The sequence below is a fragment of the Impatiens glandulifera genome, chromosome 7 (assembly GCF_907164915.1).
Source record: "Impatiens glandulifera chromosome 7, dImpGla2.1, whole genome shotgun sequence".
In the NCBI taxonomy this organism is placed as follows: domain Eukaryota; kingdom Viridiplantae; phylum Streptophyta; class Magnoliopsida; order Ericales; family Balsaminaceae; genus Impatiens; species Impatiens glandulifera.
In genome coordinates, this window is record NC_061868.1 from 7,022,598 (window position 1) to 7,044,082 (window position 21,485).

General features: G+C 31.7%; 2 protein-coding genes across 2 annotated transcripts; both read left to right on the plus strand.

The window, feature by feature from the left end:
* Window positions 1-1,855: 1,855 nt before the first annotated feature.
* On the plus strand, window positions 1,856-11,375 carry LOC124910403 (aconitate hydratase, cytoplasmic-like). Its single transcript, XM_047451039.1, has 20 exons — window positions 1,856-2,141; window positions 2,497-2,601; window positions 2,742-2,902; window positions 2,981-3,073; window positions 3,872-4,057; window positions 4,281-4,442; window positions 4,523-4,667; window positions 4,760-4,902; window positions 5,753-5,809; window positions 5,901-5,980; window positions 6,068-6,143; window positions 6,300-6,485; window positions 7,069-7,136; window positions 7,747-7,865; window positions 8,008-8,129; window positions 8,715-8,813; window positions 9,064-9,543; window positions 9,625-9,723; window positions 10,253-10,495; window positions 11,060-11,375. The coding sequence occupies exons 1-20, from the start codon at window positions 1,856-1,858 to the stop codon at window positions 11,126-11,128; spliced, it is 2,979 nt and encodes a 992-aa protein (XP_047306995.1). The 3' UTR covers window positions 11,129-11,375.
* Window positions 11,376-12,820: 1,445 nt separating this feature from the next.
* LOC124945362 (protein translation factor SUI1 homolog 2-like) lies at window positions 12,821-14,565 on the plus strand. The gene is made up of 3 exons (XM_047485784.1): window positions 12,821-12,901; window positions 13,917-13,981; window positions 14,065-14,565. Exons 2-3 carry the CDS (start codon window positions 13,945-13,947, stop codon window positions 14,367-14,369), a joined length of 342 nt encoding a protein of 113 aa, XP_047341740.1. The 5' UTR covers window positions 12,821-12,901; window positions 13,917-13,944; the 3' UTR covers window positions 14,370-14,565.
* The last annotated feature ends 6,920 nt before the right edge of the window (window positions 14,566-21,485 follow it).

The window sequence follows — 21,485 nt, forward strand, 5'->3', positions numbered from 1 at the left end:
ATTAGATAAAAAAAAATATAAAAAAAAAACTCATTTTCACGTATATACTTATACAATTAGCTCATTTAGACGTATGAACTAATAAAAGTTCATTTAAACATACAACATACATACAACATACGTACTATTAAAAATTGGCTTATCTAGCCTTCGTCATTAACCATGATTAATTGTTTTTTAAAAACTTAATATTTATTAATTAAATATTCATTTTTTCTCTATCTTTTCTTTATTAATTAATTAATATATTTATTTTTTTTATTTTTTTATTTCTTTGTCTATTTTTTTTTATTAATTAATTATTATACTTATCTATTTTTACTATTTCTTATTTGATTATAATTAATTAATATATTTATCTTTTATTTATTTCTTTATTTCTTTGTCTATTCTTTTTTTATTAATTAATTATTCTAATTATCTCTTTTTACTATTTCTTCTTTTCTTATTTGATTATCTTTTTTCTCTTATTTTTGTTTGTTTCTATATTAACATAGATTATTTTGAAATTAGTAAGTCTCTTTTAAGAATTCATACTTACTTGAATATTGTAATATATAAAATATATAAAGTAGTTCAATGTTTTAATATTTTAATATTTTAATATGTTGCTCAAGTATTTTTATTAAATAATTACTTGTATAATATTTTTTTCAAAAAATTTTATTTGCGTGCAAACTATTCTTCCACAAGTTGAAGTAAAAATCACAGAGTAGGACGAATGAATATATTTTTCTATAAATTAGTTAATTAAATATTATAATAAATATTAAAGTACTTTATACATTAGTATTAATTCCTAAAAGAGACCAAATAATTTTAAAAGACTAAATAATTTTAAAATAATCTATGTTGATACGTTGATATAGTAAAAAAGCAAAATAGTAGAAAAAATAAATAAAATTAAAATAATCAAATAACAAAGGGAAAAAATAATAAAAAGAGATAAATGAATGAATTAATTAATTAATAAAAAAAGAATAGACAAAAGAAAAAAATAGTAAAAAGAGATAAATAAATTAATAAAAAAAAGAGAAAAAATGAATATTAAATAAATAAATATTAAATTAAAAAAAACTAACTTGGTTATTAATGAAGGTTAGATTAACCCAGTTTTAATAGTACGTTTAAATGAACTGAACTTTTATTAGTTCAACCGCCTAACTGAGTTATTTGTACAAGTAAGTACATACGTTTAAATTATTTTTTTTAAATAGTAATTAAATTGAAAATTTTAAAAAAATTATGAAGTAATATCACATTTTTACCGTAAAAAAACTCACCCGAGTCCCAACATAGATCCGCTCTCGTGATGTCTGAATCACTCGATAATTGTTGGGATGTTTGAATCGAATCAATCGATGCAACAGATATGGGCGAGACTAAATTGTTGGGTTACAATTCTTATTATTTTTTTATAGAATCGTCGTACTTTCAATAATTATATTCGACCAACAGGGGTATAATATGATACTATCTCATATTTGTTTTAGAAATCCCGTAAAGTCAATTGAGGAGCTAATTATCGCCCTTCTTGAAGATTTTTGTGTAAGTTAATTTTTTTTTCAACAATGAATTTTTTATTATTTGTTGTGCTTAAAGTCTTCAACTAAATCCAAAAGAGGAAGAACAAATGCGGACGTCTCTATGAAAATTATCCAAGTTTTTAGTCTCTTCCAAGGAAAAAAGAAGGCACCATTGATCATGCTTATGAAGAGCTTTCGTTTATATGATCTCAATATGTATGTATTTGTATCCTCATAAAGACGAATCGGGTCAAGACCGTATTTTTAGGGTTGTTCTCACCTAACACCTAAGACCGTATATATATATAGATAGATATAGACATTTAGTCATGCATATCGAACCACCCACTTTCTCATTTCAGTCATCATCATCGTCACCCATAGTCAGAGCTGTTCGGAGTGTTCGATTTGTATCGTCTCTCTATAGGATCAGTAGGATTCCTACCTTATCCTCTAGACTTTCCGTCTCTAATCCACTATACCCTCGTTGTTCTTTGATCGATTCTCCATCCATTTGCATCTCCTCTGCCTCTCGATCTTGGACTCGCGATCTTCACTTGCGATCTAGAGCTCAGATCAGAAATTCCGCGATCCAACGGAATATTTCGACCATGGGTATATTCATGCTTTTCTAGAATCTCTTTATTTTTTCTTAGATGGAGTGTGTTGACCACGAGTTCGATAGAGATTAGGATTTCGATTTTAGTCATTTTCATTGGATCGATATTTTCTATGTCGAAGCTTAGAAATGATATTGTATATGGGTTTATGGTAAGATTTGAATCCTTGATCTGATTCGAATAACATCTTTGAATATCTGATAAGTATCGGATTCGAAGCTTGAATTGACCTTTTATATTACAAAAAGTTTTAATATTCTTTTGTATCTTCTTCTTGAACATGCTAATTTTGTTTCTTTATCTGCTTGTATGTTCTAAGTGTTAATTTGTTAAAACTCCTGCCACTTCAGCTGCAGAGAATCCTTTTGCGAGCATCTTCACCAGCTTACCCAAGCCTGAAGGTGGAGAATTTGGAAAATATTATAGCTTACCTGCACTTAATGATCCAAGGATTGGTATGATTCATTCTAAATAATGTCTTTCTCATCGTTTAACATGACTATTTGACTGAGTTTATCATTCAGATTCTTATGCTAATTGGGTCTTTGGAAATGATGAGTTAAAATGATTTCCTTGTTTGTTTGGCATACTGTAGATAGTCTTCCATTCTCAATCAGGATCCTGTTGGAATCAGCCATTCGGAACTGTGACAATTTCCAAGTGACACAGAAAGATGTTGAAAAGATTATTGATTGGGAGAACACATCTCCAAAGCAAGTTGAAATTCCTTTCAAACCTGCTCGTGTTCTTCTACAGGTTGATATTATTAGCTTTTATGATATCTCAATCCCATGAAAAAATTCAAGTTCTAAATCCTTTTCTGTTTTTGTATAGGATTTCACTGGAGTTCCGGCTGTGGTCGATCTTGCAAGTATGCGGGATGCTATGAACAGCCTTGGCAGTGATCCGAACAAAATCAACCCTTTGGTACTGTTTCTGTCCTTGCTATTTTATATCCTCTCACCGCATAATACAAACTCTTGGTTTGCTGCATGTATTGAACTGTCATAATCTTGGTATACCATTACATTTTACATGTATAAGTTGTTACTAGTGATACTAAGAGGCTTCTTTCGATATAATTGGAGATGTATTACCCATCCAGATTAGTTAAAGTGGTAAGAGTCTTAAACGTAAGAGGTTGATGTCTCAAGTTCGATTCCCACTGTAATCACCTTGATTAAGTGTGGGTCATGTGGCTGTGGGATAGAAAAAGAAACCATTGTCTAAAAAAAAAGAAATAATGGGAGTTGCATTGAATGGGGATTCGGATTTTGGTCTGAAGAAAGCGTATGATTCCTTAGAGAAGTGGTTAATTAGTAATGGAAAAACAGAAGAACAAATTAGAAGAATGAGAAGCAAAAAAGAATTAATTGTGAGAAAATGAGAATCATTAAGATGAATTTGGCTAAATGAAAGCATTAGTGAAACTAATTTAGATCATGTAAATTAAGAAGTAAGTTCAGAGGAATTTTGAGGTGACATATCTTGGTGGGATGGTTTATTAGTAGTCAGTGTTTTGGTGTTTCTTTGTTCAAATGTTCTTACTTGATCATAATCTTCATGCTTGAAGGTTATCTGTTGTGCTTGTAGAGGCCTTCTTCCCCCTTTCTATTTCTTTTGGACGTTAATCGTTTTGCGGCTGCAATTTGCTATTATCTATTAATACAAACTTGTATTTTTATTTTTGAAAAAAAAAAATACTAAAGTGGTTTCTATTTTCAGGTTCCAGTTGATCTGGTCATTGATCATTCAGTTCAGGTTGATGTTGCTAGAAGTGAGAATGCAGTTCAGGCAAATATGGAGTTGGAATTTCACAGAAACAAAGAAAGGTTTGGTTTTCTGAGATGGGGTTCAACAGCATTTAGAAACATGCTGGTGGTTCCTCCTGGTTCTGGTATTGTCCATCAGGTAATTTTTTCATCTCAGATTGCAGCAAAACTTTTATTTGTCTAAAACATTTCTCCAGATATATTATTTCAGTCTGATTATCATGTGACCGTTTAATATAATTAACATTCTATTTATATTTTAAATTTAGTTCATTTCTTTTTCTTTTATCACTGAATTGAAAACATACACATTGGCAAAGAGGTGTTTCGATGTTCATCAATTTCCTTTTCATCATTTTCAGGTTAACCTTGAATACCTTGGTCGTGTTGTTTTCAACACAGATGGAGTTCTTTACCCAGATAGTGTGGTAGGGACAGATTCTCACACAACCATGATTGACGGTTTAGGAGTTGCTGGTTGGGGTGTTGGAGGAATAGAAGCTGAAGCTGTGATGCTCGGCCAGGTACTTAAAACAAAATTATTATAGTATGTCTATTTTTTTTACCCAATCGAACTTATGTTCGTTTTCTGAATATTTAACAGCCAATGAGCATGGTATTGCCTGGTGTTGTTGGGTTCCAATTATCTGGGAAATTGCGTAGTGGTGTCACAGCAACTGATTTAGTCCTGACAGTTACACAAATTCTAAGGAAACATGGTGTTGTTGGCAAGTTTGTTGAGTTTTATGGTAATATGATCTTTCAAGACTGGATTCATATATCTATCTTGTTTTCATTCTATTCATGCAACTTTGGTTAACTTTTTTGCATACAATTTCAGGTGAGGGTATGGGCGAATTATCGTTAGCTGATAGGGCAACTATTGCAAACATGTCACCTGAGTATGGAGCAACTATGGGTTTCTTCCCTGTGGATCATGTAACATTACAATATCTCAAGTTAACTGGAAGAAGTGATGAAACTGTGAGTATTATAATAATCTCTCAGCATAGGCACCAACAGAATCATTTTTTTTTAGTTTCAACTCTTGGGTTGTCTAGTAGGGTTAGGAATATTTTAAAAAAATTAGTAAATTATACCCTACACTTTTTATTATGTTTTCTTTTATTTCTGCTTTGAGTAATCGCTTTTGACAGCAAATTTGAAACCTATCAAGAGCTAGTTAGAGCCCGAGAAGAACTAACCATTTGACAACTAGAAATATAAGTAAGGATTCTGATCCAGAGTCTGCTCCTAGCCACTGATTATAAAAGAAAAAACTTATCCCAAGATATAGTTGTTATCTTTCTTTTCTAGCCCAGGTAAATTGACTTGCTACCAATGGGGACAGAAAGAAACTACACAAAATAGCAAGAAATTAGCACAAAATGAAAAAAGGAAAATGGTGCATAAACTATAAACAAATAACTTGACTATAACTAGATAGGCTCAGTTGTATGAAATGAAATGAATGAAGAATGTTTTATCCTGTCCTGGCCTTTTCTCCTTCTATTCTCTCTTGGCATCTCATCTGATTTTTATTATCTCTTCTAATCTAAACCCTGTATTATGGAAAGAGAAACCGCAAGGCTATGTTTTGGGGGTTCAATTTCAAATACTTTTTGTTTTGTTTGATGACTTAAAATATGGAATTAGAATTATAATCAAGTAGAATTGAATTTATATGATTTCTTATGTTCTGATTCCATCATTCCCACTTCGGAATTGTAATTATATGATTTCTCAAAACATAAAATTATTATTTCAATTCTATTTCCAATTTTACTCATCCAAACATAGCCTAACGGATACTCTAATTGATGTTGCTATTTAGGTGGCAAGGATTGAAGCTTATTTGCGTGCAAACAAAATGTTTGTTGATTACAATGAGGTAAGAAATTCATGTTTCTCTTTAAATTATAAACTATATAGTTAGTGTTTTTGTGTACCTGTTAAGCTGATGAGATGGTTTTACAATCCAGCCTCAACAAAAAAGAGTGTACTCGTCATATTTGGAGCTTAATCTAGCAGAGGTTGAGCCATGTATGTCTGGACCTAAGAGGTAATGTAATATTGATCACTTAAAGAATGTCTTTTGATATTTGATTTAATGGTTGCTTTGATTGACGATAAACTGTAAACTGAACAGACCCCATGACCGAGTTCCCTTGAAAGACATGAAAGCTGACTGGCATTCATGCGTTGCGAGTAAAGTTGGTTTCAAGGTTAGACTCAGATGTCTAATTTGTTTTTATAAAATGATGCGCGCACTTGATGACAGTATTGGTTGAAAATGTTTTGTGTTAGATTGGTGCTTCGTGAAGTCAATTTCCTCAATTCCTTCTTGTGGCTTAGGTCTAAAATTATTAAACTATTTTCAGGGATTTGGTGTTCCAATTGAAGAACGACCTAAGGTTGCAAATTTCTCATTCCATGGGCAGCCTGCTGAGCTTAAGCATGGTAGCGTGGTAATAGCTGCCATTACAAGTTGCACAAACACTTCGAATCCTAGTGTCATGCTTGGTGCTGCCCTTGTTGCAAAGAAAGCCTGTGATCTAGGCTTGGAGGTTCGTATTGAGCCTATTTGAAAACTATTATTTTGTCATAAGTTTCTTTGGAAAATTGTCAAAGTTATTAAAAAAAATTTCTGACCATGATCCAGATTATAATGTTATTCTTGGTTCATTTGGTATAAAGATTATTTTTTGGATCATGATCTACATTATAGTGTGAATAGAGATTTTTTTAGATAATGATCCAGATTATTATCAGGATCATTGTAATCTTTGGTAAACATAACAAATGTAGAATTTTTGGATTATACTCCACATGAAAAATGCATACCAAAACAGCATATTTTCTTAAAGAGTCTTGAATTTTTATTGTTTTTAATTTATAAATGAATCATTATGTCTTAACCCTTAAACCATATTTCCTCGTATTATTTTTTGCCGTAGTAGACACAAGTTTACTACAACATCAGGTTAATGCATAGGTTTTTTGGATCATAATCCAAATGAAAAAAAAAATGCATACCAAAACAGCCCCCATCTTAAAGCATCTTTTTTGTTGTAGTAGACACAAGTCTAGTACAGCATAAGGTTATTATGCACTACTCTTGTATTAATTATGTAACCTGAATATGTTCAGGTTAAGCCATGGACAAAGACAAGTCTTGCTCCAGGTTCTGGTGTTGTTACTAAATACCTGCTTCAGAGGTAATTGAGCCCTTTTTGTTACTGGAATTTGTTTTAGAAAGTTGTGGTTATATGGGATTTTGTCAATTTATTATGTGACGAGTTTCTCTTTCTTTTTTGTTGTGCCTGGTTAAAAAATTGTGGTTAAGTGAGATTACAGTTGCATTTGCCAAATGAATTGTGGCTGGATTATTATCCCAGATTCTGTAGACAGACAATGCTTAAAAAAATTGTAGAGTTGAATTTTTTAAAGGGATTGAGTTTCCAAACAAATGTATACCAGAAACCAAAGCAGCTCATTTATGCTAAAAATATTTACTTCTCCATATTTTGTTTATACCTGAAAAATCGTGAAAGTTAAAATTGCAAGTTTTGTTTGTTTGTTTGGTATAAGATGATGATTTTTGGCTTCATATGGTATTAAGGTTATTTTCTATATCATGATCATATTCACCATCACACAGATTATTCTCGAGATCTTGTGATTTTTTGCAAACGTAACAAATGTATATTTTTCCAAATCATGATCTGGATCATATAGTATGATAACAAATACGTCCATTGTGCTCTACTCATTAAGTTAAAAATAAAATGCTCCAACATTATGCTAACTGAAAATTGGCTTATGCAGTGGACTACAAAAGTACTTGAATCAACTGGGCTTTAATATTGTTGGCTATGGCTGCACAACTTGCATTGGCAATTCAGGAGATCTTGATGAATCAGTGTCATCTGCTATTACAGACAATGGTACTTTCTCTTCTTTTTAATTTTTTCCTGTTGGAAAACTAAGAAAATTGTTTTCAGTCTGAGGAATAACATAAAATGTTTAATTGTAGCTTATTTTGAATTTTGATGTCTTGTTCCTTATTTATTCCCTTCACATTTGCAGATATTATTGCTGCCGCCGTGCTTTCTGGAAACAGAAATTTCGAAGGCCGTGTTCATCCCCTAACAAGGGCCAACTATCTTGCTTCCCCTCCATTAGTTGTGGCTTATGCACTAGCTGGAACGGTAAGATATCTCAATGCTACTTTACTACTTTTATATTAGAATATTTATAAGAATGCTACTAACCTTAGTATTTATATGTTATTTTCTTTAGAATAATAAATATAACAATTTGAAGTTTATTTTTTTTGTTCTTCGTAATAATAAGAATATTTGACTATTTATATTATAAATAGTTTTAGTTAGAATAATTACAGTAATATCATCTTAATTTATATATTTACAATGTCAATGTATTATTATTTCTTAATATTTTTTATATTAGAATATTTTTGTTAATGCTACTAACATTAATATTTATATATGTTATTTTTGTTAGAATACTAAATATAACAATTTTAAGCTCATTTTATTTGTTTCTTCGTAATAATATGAATATTTAATTCATTATACTAGTTATATTATAAATAATTTAGTTGGAATAGTATCTTTGTTTTACCTTTGTTGTTCTTTGTTTAAATGACTTCCTATTGATTTCCTTGACCTTTTTCAAAAAGAATAATATCTAGAATAGAAAAATATTGAGTGCAGTGATTATAGTATAAACAGTGCCTGCCCAGCTTGAACAATTGAACTTTCTATTTGCAGGTAGATATTGATTTTGAGAAGGAGCCCATCGGAACAGGAAAAGATGGTAACAGTGTATACTTCAGAGACATCTGGCCTAGCACTGAAGAAATTGCCGAGGTAGAGAGTTTATAACAATCCTAGGTGTGGTGTGTCTTATAAAACTGAAAATTAAGTGCTTAATACTGAATTTTAGGTGCCAAATTAAATAAATGTCTGAAAAATAAATGCTGAATAAACCAAATGAAAATATCTGAATTTTATTTGATAAAATGTTAAACTAATGTCCAGATAGTACGTAAGACCATTTTAGCCTTAAGCGCTTAATTTTGTAGATTAAGTGATAAGTTGTGTTTTGTTTGCGTTGTAGGTTGTTCAATCAAGTGTGCTACCTGATATGTTCAAGAGTACCTATGAAGCAATCACCAATGGTAACGCTATGTGGAATTCACTCTCGGTCCCTTCTTCGAGTCTGTATGAATGGGATTCAAAATCGACTTACATTCACGATCCTCCGTATTTCAAGGGCATGACTGTCGACCCACCTGGTCCGAATGGAGTCAAAGATGCTTACTGCTTGCTTAACTTTGGTGACAGCATCACAACCGATCATATTTCTCCAGCAGGAAGTATTCATAAGGATAGCCCTGCTGCTAAGTACCTTCTTGAACGTGGGGTTGATCGCAAAGACTTCAATTCCTATGGAAGCCGAAGAGGAAATGACGAAGTTATGGCTAGGGGTACCTTTGCTAACATTCGCATTGTTAATAAGTTATTGAACGGAGAAGTTGGTCCTAAGACAGTCCACATTCCAACTGGAGAGAAGCTTTATGTTTATGATGCAGCAATGGTAATAAGAGTTGGAAACATATAACATTTTTTTTTTGTTTTCATAATTTGGTATTCTAAATTGTTGAATTTGTTGCTACAGAGGTACAAGGCTGCTGGACAAGGCACTGTTGTGTTGGCTGGAGCAGAATATGGAAGTGGAAGCTCAAGAGATTGGGCTGCCAAAGGTCCAATGTTGTTGGTGAGTTGAATATGTAACTTGTTTATTTTGTTTTTTCGCAAAGTTGTTCATTTTTCTTGTTGAACTTGCATCAAAAGTTTCATTTTGCTTGCTCAATTTTTGTCAGTTCACTTGCTAAGTTTCTGAAAATGGCTCGAAAAGAGTCTGTCGTTAATTTCTCTTTTAACATTTTAAATATATGATATTTATACTAACAAAACCCCTCAATGGTTTTAAATTGGATCCGACCCACTTTTCTCTTACTTTGGTTTTTGCCTTCCTCCATTGCCCAAAACTGGAATAAATGGAGAAGGCCAAAAACAAATTAAAAAATAAGTGGAGAGATGATGGAAGGTGGGACGGATCCGATTTAAAACAAATAAGGGATTGTTTATGTAAGATATTTAACATTGTTAAAAGAAAACCGACGGTGAGACTCATTTTGAGCTATTTTCATAACAAACTTTTGATGCAAGTTCAAAACAAACTTATTCCCATTCTTCTTTTGCTTTTTTCAACACTCTCTTAACTCTTCTTGTCTTGGTTTCAGGGAGTGAAAGCGGTGATTGCAAAGAGTTTTGAGAGAATTCATCGCAGTAATCTGGTTGGAATGGGTGTTATTCCTCTTTGTTTCAAATCTGGTGAGGATGCAGATACATTGGGCTTAACTGGTCATGAGCGTTATAGCATAGAGCTTCCAAGTAAAGCCAGTGAAATTAGGCCTGGCCAGGATGTTACTGTCACTACTGACAATGGAAAATCATTCACATGCATCCTTCGCTTTGATACCGAGGTAATAATCCCTGGCTTTTCTAACAATTTCCACTTTTAAAAACCAAAAGTCTTGCACGTTTGTTATTATTGGCTGAATTGTTACAATTTTTTCATTCCAAAGATTTTCGTGTTCACAAACAACTAATATTCACCAATGAAATTTTAGATACAGATCCAAATACATTTGGTATGAAAAAGGGTGTGAATTACCATGAAATTTGTACAGTTTATTGATCTCTCCACCAACAGCTTCTTTTATGTGGGTCTGATCAAGTATAGATAGACTTTGTTCGAAACAAAATCCACACCCAGATCAGAAAATGAGAAAAGATATGAAATGATGTTTTCAAATGAAACCAATAACCACGAAATAGCCAAATCTGGAACATCCTGATCTAAGAAACAACCAATGGATTTCTATATACAGCTCCAAATGTGCATAAGTTTAGATAGACTTGGTTTCCAAACAGAATCTCATCCGAAACTCTAAAACAAATATGTGCATCTGTTTTTTCTATTCATCTTTTTCTTGGTATGTATTATGGACCCTTTAATGTGGAGTTTCTTTTTACATGTGGTGTAGGTGGAATTGGTGTACTTTGATCATGGAGGCATCCTTCCATATGTCATAAGGAATCTCAGCAAGCAGTAAAAGTATCTTTTTCATCATCTTTTTCTTTTAACTTCCAGTTCAATGTCTTTAACATCTGATTTTGATTGACAAGAGATGATGAAAAGATGAACCAACCCCAACTTCCCTTTTAAAAAGAACTGAAAAGAACAGAGCTCTGAACTTTCCTGTTTAATTTTTCTTTTTTTACTTGTTGCTTGTTGTTTGATGGGGAAATAATTTACCATGTTCTATATGCTTCAAAGTGTTCGGTCTTGTTTTTATTTGAGATTAGTGGATTTTGAAAAGTAGCTTTTGTTATAATAATAATAATAGAAAATATATATTTATCAAATATTAAAACAAAATTAGTTTTATTTGAAAAATGTAACTTTTTTGGTTATTTATTTGGTGATTACAAATTTTGAATACACATATAGGTTGGGAGACTCATAGCTAATGGCAATGAGTTCGGTTATAACTCTATGTAACAATTATTTAAATGAATGTTGTATTCACTTAAAATTAAATAATGATTGAATTAATAATTGAATTATATTAATCCTTTTATGAAATAGAAAATAGTTTTCATGAATCATTATTTTTTTCTAATTTTAAATTTAATATTATTAACACTATCAAAATTCTTAATTTGTAATTTTGTTAAGTTTTTTCAGTGTAATTTTAAATTTATTTTATTTAAAAAAAAAAAGTTGTATTTGCTTCTAATCTGAGCGTGACTAGTTCTCGCGGGTTAGGTACATATTTAAATTACAAAGTTTTTCAGATTGGATTAAAAATTAGCACGACAATATATATTTTTTTTTTTATTAAGTTTTAAGTTTAATTCAATAGAAAATTTTAATATATTATAGTATATTTTAGCTTAAACAAATAAACCGATATTCTACGTGAATTTTTCGAAACCTAATGAAATGGTAAAAGTAAAATAAGACTAGGGTAGCATAGTAAATGCATTCCTCGTTTATGTGATCTCAAGTTGATCCTCGGTTCACGTTTATATGATCTTAGATTGATTCTCGGTTAGTTACGCAGAAATTGTTGAATCATGTACATATAATATTTATTCTTAAAAAAAAAATCCATACAAGTCCCTAAAATATCCTTATTCTCATTACTTTACATTATGAAACAAAATATCTTATGCATTTTAAAAACGTTAATTTTCTAGATTTGGTACATAGTTTTAATTTATTTAAAATATATAATTAACTAATAATTTTTTTATTATTAAAAAGAAGGAAAAAAAGCTCACTTAGACGTATGTACTTGTACAACTAGCTCACTTAGACGTATGTACTAATAAAAGTTCATTTAAACGTACTAACTATCAAAAATTGGCTCATTTAGCCTCTTTTAATGACCTTTTATTAGTACATACGTCTAAGTGAGTTAATTGTACAAGTACATACGTCTAAATGAGCTTTTTTTTTTTTTTTTTTTTTTTAATCCATATTTTCTATAAAAAACCATATTTTATTTATGGTTATTAATAGTTAGAAAAATTGAAACTTTACTAATAATAAACAATTTAATGAGCTGTCATCATTCCGTATTCATCTCAATCGCCTACAGATGGGGGCCCACTAATGTGCGTTGAATCTACGCATTTAAAAGAGGTAATAAATCAACGCTGACCGTCCGATCTAAACCGACCTAATCTATCGTGTTTAAAATTCATTCAACAACCACCTCTATATATATTCTTCTCGCTCTATAATCAATTTTCATCTCATCTCATCTTTCATTTCGATTTCTCAATTTCCCGATCACTACTCAACAAACTAATTCAAGGTTTGATTTCTGTTCATCTGTTTTTGAACTTTTATTGATCCTTTTCAAGATATATTCACGTTCCTTTGGCTAGATCTTGTTTGATCGTGTGAAAATTTTATGAACTTTGTTTGAGATTTTGTGTTGTTTACCTTATCTGATGATTATTCGTGTTAAAAAACTCTAGATCTGGTAATGATTCGTCACGATCGTCGACGAAAGATCGTTTATGTTCATCGCATATTTGATTTTAGAACTTGTATTGATTCTTGTTAAGATCTATTAGTTGTGATTAATCAGCTTCGGCTATAGACCGTGAAATTCTAATCGTTTTTACCTTACCTGATGACTCTAGATCTTGCTGAATTCATTATTCAAGTTATTCGTTTCGATCGTTGTTTCTTTTCATCTGATTATAGAACTTGTATCGATTCTTGATTACCTAGTGTTTGTTCGATCTTGATTTTCGCCTTTTTTAATTAATTGACCGTTTCTCTTCGTAATCTCTAGGGTTCCGATCAAGATTACCTTACCTGATGACTCTAGATCTTGTTGAATCCATTATTCAAGTTATTCGTCTCGATTCTGTTCATCTGATTATAGAACTTGTATTGATCCTTGATTACCTAGGGTTTGTTCGATCATGATTTTTATCTGTTTTTAATTAATTGATCGGTTCTCTCCCTAATCTCTAGGGTTCCGAGCAAGATTACCTTACCTGATGACTCTAGATCTTGTTGAATCCATTATTCAAGTTATTCATATCGATCGTTGTTTCTGTTCAACTGATTATGGAAGACGTTTCTTAGATTGATCTTATCTTTGGCCAGACCTAGGGTTTGTTTGATCGTGAAATTCTTATCGTGGTTTACCTTACCTGATGACTCTAGTTCTTGTTCAATTCATTATTAGTTTCTATAATTGTTTATGTTCATCTGTTTATAGAACTTGTATTGATCCTTGATTACCTAGGGTTTATTCGATCATGATTTTTGCCTGCTTTTAATTAATTGATCGTTTTCTTTGTTATCTCTAGGGTTCCGAGCAAATATCCGACAAAGTACATGGTTGATATAGACATCCAGGTCCCCACTACTTTCGGTGAGCTAATTTCTTCTTTGATTGTTAACATAAAGAAAGCAAATTATGGAATAATCTGAGATTATGTTTTGACTACTAAACAGATCCATTCGCTGATACAAACGACGATTCGGGTGCTCCTGGAGCGAAAGAATACGTTCATATTCGTGTACAACAGAGAAATGGTAGAAAAAGCTTGACGACAGTACAAGGGCTGAAGAAAGAATTCAGCTACGAGAAAATCCTAAAGGATCTGAAGAAAGAATTCTGCTGTAATGGGACAGTGGTTCAAGATAAAGAGTTAGGGAAGGTTATACAACTCCAGGGTGATCAAAGGAAGAATGTTTCAAGTTTTCTGGTTACGGCTGGGATTGTGAAGAAGGATCGTATTAAGATACATGGTTTCTGAAAACCCTTCTTCAAAAGCCAACCTTGTTACATGCTTCCTCGTTCATCCCGTAAGTTCCTCGCTGTGGTTTGCTTGTTGAATTTCTGTATTTTACTATTACTACTATAGTTGCTTGGAAGAAGAATATGCAATGGAAATTACTATGATAATAATAAGATTCTCCATCTTTAATAAATTATTGCATCTTTTTTTCTCTATTAATTGTAAGTTCATTCTTGTGTTTTCAACCCATATAACCAACATTGAGAACATGATTTCTGCGCTGGTGAGTTGGCCAGCTCAAGTTTTAATGGGTCCTCTTAATAAAAGTCTAGGTTCAATTTCCACTTAAAAACCTCAACAAAGAGTTGTGACCATGTTAGCCATAGCTACCTTAGAATTAAACTGACACAAAAAAACATGAATTTGTGATTTGTTTGTGTTTTTTATTTTCCAAATCTATTATCTTGTAGACCAAAGGTTTTAGGTTCCATTTTGAATCCATAAGGGTAGCTAAGTCTTAATGTGTGAGTCGTTGTCTTAGGTTCCATTTTGAATCCACAAGAGGTATAGGCTGAGTCTTAATGGGTGAGTAGGAGGATATTCCAAAGTTAGCCAAGGGGTGGATATCCTTAACTGCCTTGATGTCATGTCGAGTTTGTATGCGGGTCATGTGCAATTAGTCGAGTTTGCGTCCGGGTCACGTGCAATTAGTCGAGTTTGTGTGGGTCACGTGTAATAAGTCGAGTTTGTGTGCGGGTCACGTGGAGTTGGTGCAATTAATCGAGTTTGTGTGCGGGTCACGTGGAGTTGGTGCAATTAATCGAGTTTGTGTGCGGGGGGTCACGTGGAGTTGGTCCTGTCCAAATATAACCTTCTAAAAGAACAAATTTAAAATAAAATAAATACTCCCATTTCATTCATTATGTGTATCACCAAATAAAATTAATGTCATTTTTGCCTTAAAAAATAAAAACAAAGAAGTTATTTTGCAAAATATTATTTTATATATAATTCAAACATGATAAAAATTAATATATAAAAGACTAATTAATTTAGGATATAAAATGTTATTTTATATGTAAATTCAACATTTGATGTGAGAATTTATGTAATGTATTATCTTAAATCTAGAACCTTCTCTAATGAATACATATTTATTTATTATTATTATTTTTGGTTTAATGATTTTAACGAAGTTGATTAATTTTCAAAGACACGAAGTATTAAATAAACATCTTAATACACATCTTAACTCTAACTAACTTTATCTACAATTTAATATATGAAAATGATATAATTAAAAATAATATTATTTAAATAAATTATTATTTATTTATCGATAAATAAATAATCTCTTGAAATAAATATTTTTTTAGAATCCCAAAAATATTCATTTATTGAGGTTATAAAAAATAAAAACACTCTCAATTCAATAATTTGAATTATTATTATTATTATATATATATATATATATATATATATATATATATATATATATATATATATATATATATATATATATATATATATATATATATATATATATAATTCAAACCTGATAAAGACTAATTAATTATATAAATTCAACATTTGATGAGAATTTATGAAATATATTGTTTAATTAATATAATTGAAAAGAAAACACTTTGAATTATATTATATATAATTCAAACATGATAATAATTGATAAATTCTATTTGTATGAGAGATATTGAAAAAAAAAAATGCTTGTAATGAATTTTATTTACTTCCAAATTCAGATCTAATTTCAAAAATCATTTTATCCTATTGGAAATGAGTTACCGTTGTGAATTAATTTAATTCATGTCAACAACTATGAATAAATCAATACAATTATGAGGGAGGTTCCCTATTAAGTCTATGGAGCTAATTTCTCCTTTTTTCCTACTCATACCCACAAGGTACTGAGGTCACTCAAGGAAGATGTATTAAGGTAAATGCCAATATAAAAAAATTATTACAATTCAAATAATGGGTTAATTAATCAAAAATATTACAATTTGTCATATAAAATCATAATAAAAATTGATTTTGATTCTCAATTTCCCGAGGAATAACTAAATAAATTAGTTCAAGGTTTGATTTCTCAACACGAACTATTTCTTTAACGTATCTGCTATGTTGATTTTCAATATATCTTCCAAAAGGATCAAATACAATACTTCTATTCTAATAAAAACTTATTAAGTTTTCTGTAAAAAATTAGTTAAAAAGAATGTTCAAACTACCGATTCTCTAAGTTTACTTTATCTATTAACCACCCAAAATTTACGATACTTCTATTCTAATAAAAACTTATTGAGTTTTCTTTAAAAATTAGTTAAAAAGAATGTTCAAACTACCAATTCTCTAAGTTTACTTTATCTATTAATCACCCAAAATTTTACCTTCGAAGATTTCTAATGACATGCTTAAACACTTTCCCAATTCGTAGGTGATCATAAAAACGATATATTGTTGTTTTTTTGGCATAATTGGAATCTCACATTGGATGATGATGAGAATTGAGGAAGTTTCTTATTATATAAAAAAACTCTCCTCCCTTTGATTTATTGCACCCAATATTTGTAAATATTTTTCCATATTAAATTGATAACTTTAGTGCTCGGAGACGTAAACAACATTTGGCCGAACTCCGTTATCAAATTCTTAATGTGTTATTTCTTTCGTTTCTTCTTTTATTATATTAGTTTTCTCCAACAAGTGGTATCAGAGCCGAAGGTTCGTCCTTGGCATGATGACTGAGTTTTCAAAAGGGGCATCAACTCCTTCGTTATCTTGGACAAGGACCCTGATGTCAAATTTGAAGTTTGCAGTGAAGGTATTTAATGGAACTGGGCATTTTGCATGTGGCAATGTGAGATTCTAGATTGTCTTTTCCAACAGAGTTTAGATGTTGCTATTGAGGTCAGGAAACCAAATGGTATAGAAGAAAAAGAATGAAGTATCATGAATCAATTATCTTGCGGAACAATTTGATCGTGCCTATCTAGAGAGCAGAAGTATGCCGTGAAGAACGAAACTTCTACACAGAAACTATGACAAGCATTAAATGACAAATTTATGAAGAAAAATGGTCAGAATAAGCTCCTTATGAAAAAAAACGTTTGTTCCGGTTTGATTACCAGTCAGGTACCACCATGAATGAATACATCCCTAAGTTTAATTAATTAGTAGCATAAATTTTAAATATTGATGTGACATTTGAGGATGAAGATATGGCCTTGATATTGTATCGTTTCTTCCTAATGAATTTGAACATTTAAAAACAACGTTACTTAATGGGAAGGGAAATGTATCTATTGATACTGTAAGTTTTTCTTATATAGTCACGAATTGAGAAAGCATGACAAAAGGAAAAAACAAAATAGCTAAAGCTTAATCGACCTCTCATCTTGTGACTCACACTTTTTCATATGTCTCTTTATCTCCTCTACAAATAACTCACCAATCACAATCGACCTCTAATTTCGTGACCTCACACACTTTTACATTTCGGTAATTAATATCTCATTCATATATTTTTAATCACTAATATCTTATTTGTTACCATCCTCTTAAATTATTCCCCACTTCCTGTAAACCAATCACCACATCTCATCTCATTTCATGTCCGTACACACACATTGACACACCTCTTATCCCTCGTCAAACCAAACATCAATCTCCCCAATTGACCTCTCATATTGTGACTCGTACTTTTTTCATATGTCTCTTTATCTCCTTGGCAAACCACCCACCAATCCTAATTTTGACATCTAATCTCGGTCACACACACGTTTATACTCTAATCAATCAACATCTCATTTATATATTTTTAACCGTCAATATCTATTTTTTATCGGATTCTTATCCCGATAAATCAACCACAAATCCCCACCTCGCATCTCATTATATTGACTCTTATCGCGACTTCTTTTACCCCCAATCGACCACTTCGGTCAATTAACATCTCATACATATATTTTTAACCACTAATATCTAATTTGTTAAGAAGACCTCTTATATTTACCCTCACTTTGGCAAACCAACCACCAAATCATAATCGACATTTCATTTATGTGACCTCACACACTTTCACATACCTCTTCCCCTCGGCAAACCACCTACTAATCTTAGTCGACCTCGTGTGACTTACACTTTTTCATATGCCTCTTTTATCCACTTGAAAAATCACCCACCAAATCTTAGTTGATCTCTTGTGACTCACACTTTTCATATGCTCTTTTATCCTATCGACAAACCACCCATCAATCTTAGTCGACCTCTTTTACCCAACTTCAACTTTCATATGCTATTTTATCCCCTCAGCAAACGACCCATTAATCTTAGTCGACCTCTTTTACCCCCACTTCAACAAATCAATAACCAATTCCAATCGATCACACACCTTTTATCACTCGTCAAACAAAACACTAATTCCCCAAGTGACCCTCATCTTATAACTCACACTTTTATATATGTCTCTTTATCCTCTCATGTGACTTTTTACCTACTCGGTAAACAACCATCAATCTTAGACAACCTCTTTTACCCCCACTTCAACAAATCAACAACCAATACCACTTGATCACACACCTCTTATACTTCGTCAAACCAATCACTAACTCCCAATTAACCATCATCTTGAGACTCACACTTTTTCATATGTCTCTTTATCTCCTCGACTGATAAACCACCCACCACCCGACCTACATCTCGTGACTTCACACTTTTAAATGCTCGTCAAACCAACCAATAAATCTGACCTCACACTTTCACATGCCTCTTATCCTTTGTTTAAAAGTTGTGCCACAATATATTATACTCAAGAATGCATTTTTAACATCGATCTCTCAAATATTTATAATACTCACTTATAAATTTACAATTTTTGGGATTCGAACCCTGGTCTTACGCATGAAATATGAACACCTTAACTTTGAGACCACTTAAGATTGTTGAATAACTTTATAATTTTGTGTGTATATATATATATTATATTTTATATTTATTATCAATTAGTCAATTAGTCGATATCTTGTGACTCATACTGTTTCATATGTCTTTTTATCAAGTTCGAAACTCACATATATCATTTTTAATTTTATTTTTAACCGTTTCAAATTTATGGTCAGGTCAACCTACGACCCAACTCAAATATTCATTTACTCTCACATATATATTCAAATTAGTCACAGTTCTCGATACCCGACAAACCAAGAAAGTCAAATTATGCATTATATATATAGAGAGAGATTAATTAGTTAAAAAGTTGAACTTATATTGTTAGGATTGTCACGCGTTCATCAAATTTGATGTTTAATTTAGAATATAAAGTTTTATTGACTTAGTTGGTTAAAGAGTTACACTTATTTTGTTAGGTTGCAAGTTTGAAATATAACATTTTTAATTTTATTTTTAACCATTTCAAGTTTATGGGTGGGTGAACCCACGATCCGACCCAAATACCCATTTATTCTCACATATATATTCAAATTAACTAGAGCTCTCGACCCGACAAACCAAACAAATTAAATTAAGCATTATATTATAAATATATAGATCGAAAAGAAAACACTTTGATTTGAATCGAGAGATATTGACAAAAAGAATGTTTGTAATCAATTTTATTGAATTTTTCTTTTCTTTTCTAAATTCAGATCTAATTACAAAAAAAAACATTTTCTCCTACTGGGAATGAGTCATTGTCTTGAATTAATTTAATTAATCTAAAAAACTATGAATACATCAATACAATTATGAGGGATGTTCCCTCTTATGTATATGGAGCTACACATAATCTATAGGTTGAAGAAAAAGGAAGATCAAGTTCTTGTTTAATGACTTCAGAACTAGGTGCCATTAGGGGCGGAAAGTTCATGGGCTAGGCACCCGACTAATAAGGGAGAGCTCATGTGCTAGGGAAGTCCTATAACTCCAATCTTTACTAATATTTTTTGTTATATTAAGTTAAATAAAGAAAAAGGAAAATTAATTAAAAGAAAAATAATTAATAAAGGAAAAATGTTTTTAATTTATTAAAATAAACTTAGGTGAATAAGTTTAAATCAACACGACATAATTTTAATGATGTGTTTGTGAACAAAACTAAGTTGTGTAAACGTCTATGCGCATGTACAACTCAAGAAGTGCGCGAGTAGACGTCTCTCTTCATTAGACGTGTTGGTCTAAAGAAGTGCGCGAGCAGACGTCTCACTTCAACAGACGCCCTGGTCTGAAGAAGTGCGCAAGTAGACGTCTCTCTTCATCAGACGTGTTAGTCTGAAAAAGAGCGAGTAGACGTCTCATTTATCAGATGCCCTGGTTTGAAGAGTCGCGAGTAGACGTCTCTCTTCATCAGACGTGTTGGTCTGACGAAGCACAAGTAGACGCCTCACTTCATCAGATGCCCTGATCTGAAAAAGCGCGAGTAAACGTCTCACTTAATTAGACGACCTTGTCTAAAGAAGCGCGAGTAGACGTCTCACTTCAACAAACGCTCTGGTCTGAAGAAGTGCGCGAGCATACATCTCACATCAAAATACGTCTTAGTCTAAAGAAGCGTGAACAGACGCCTAACTTCAACAGCCGTTTGAAAAAGCGTCCGTCTATCTACACTACTCATCAGCATAGCGAACAACAACGTTCGTTATCAGTAGTCTGCCAAGTCAACTTTACTGGATTAACTGTCACGTACTCAATTATTCCACTAGCCCGCGTTGTACCTTCTAGTACACCACGTTCTACCGAATATTCCACAGTACAATCCGGTACGCCACGATCCATCAAATATATTCTTGTGTATGATCACGTACACCTAGTGTACATCACTTAGAAAGCTGACACGTATCCAAGAGACGAATTCAACCGTTGCTACACTTCAATCTAAAAGGTGATTAGAGTACAACGACGAACTCTCTCTTCGGCTCTCGGTTCTCCAATCTCTACACGAATTACGAATTGTTAAGCTATGTGTTTACTCTCACTCTCTAAGATCATTTTGTAATTCAATAAGCTAAGTTGAGCGATAATTTACTGTACTACTTGAGTGTATCATCAATATTGTAAGTTGAATAGAGGTTATTTTTTCAACAGAGTGATAGCAAGGAGTTTAAAAACATGCAACTATTA

Excerpts from the sequence above, each read along its gene's own strand:
- LOC124910403 (XM_047451039.1), top strand. The coding sequence starts at position 1,856 with ATGCATATCGAACCACCCACTTTCTCATTTCAGTCATCATCATCGTCA. Across the intron at positions 4,903-5,752 it reads CTGGAAGAAGTGATGAAACT|GTGGCAAGGATTGAAGCTTA; the intron begins GTGAGTATTATA and ends GTTGCTATTTAG. Across the intron at positions 7,866-8,007 it reads ATCTGCTATTACAGACAATG|ATATTATTGCTGCCGCCGTG; the intron begins GTACTTTCTCTT and ends TCACATTTGCAG.
- LOC124945362 (XM_047485784.1), top strand. The coding sequence starts at position 13,945 with ATGGTTGATATAGACATCCAGGTCCCCACTACTTTCG. Across the intron at positions 13,982-14,064 it reads CCAGGTCCCCACTACTTTCG|ATCCATTCGCTGATACAAAC; the intron begins GTGAGCTAATTT and ends ACTACTAAACAG.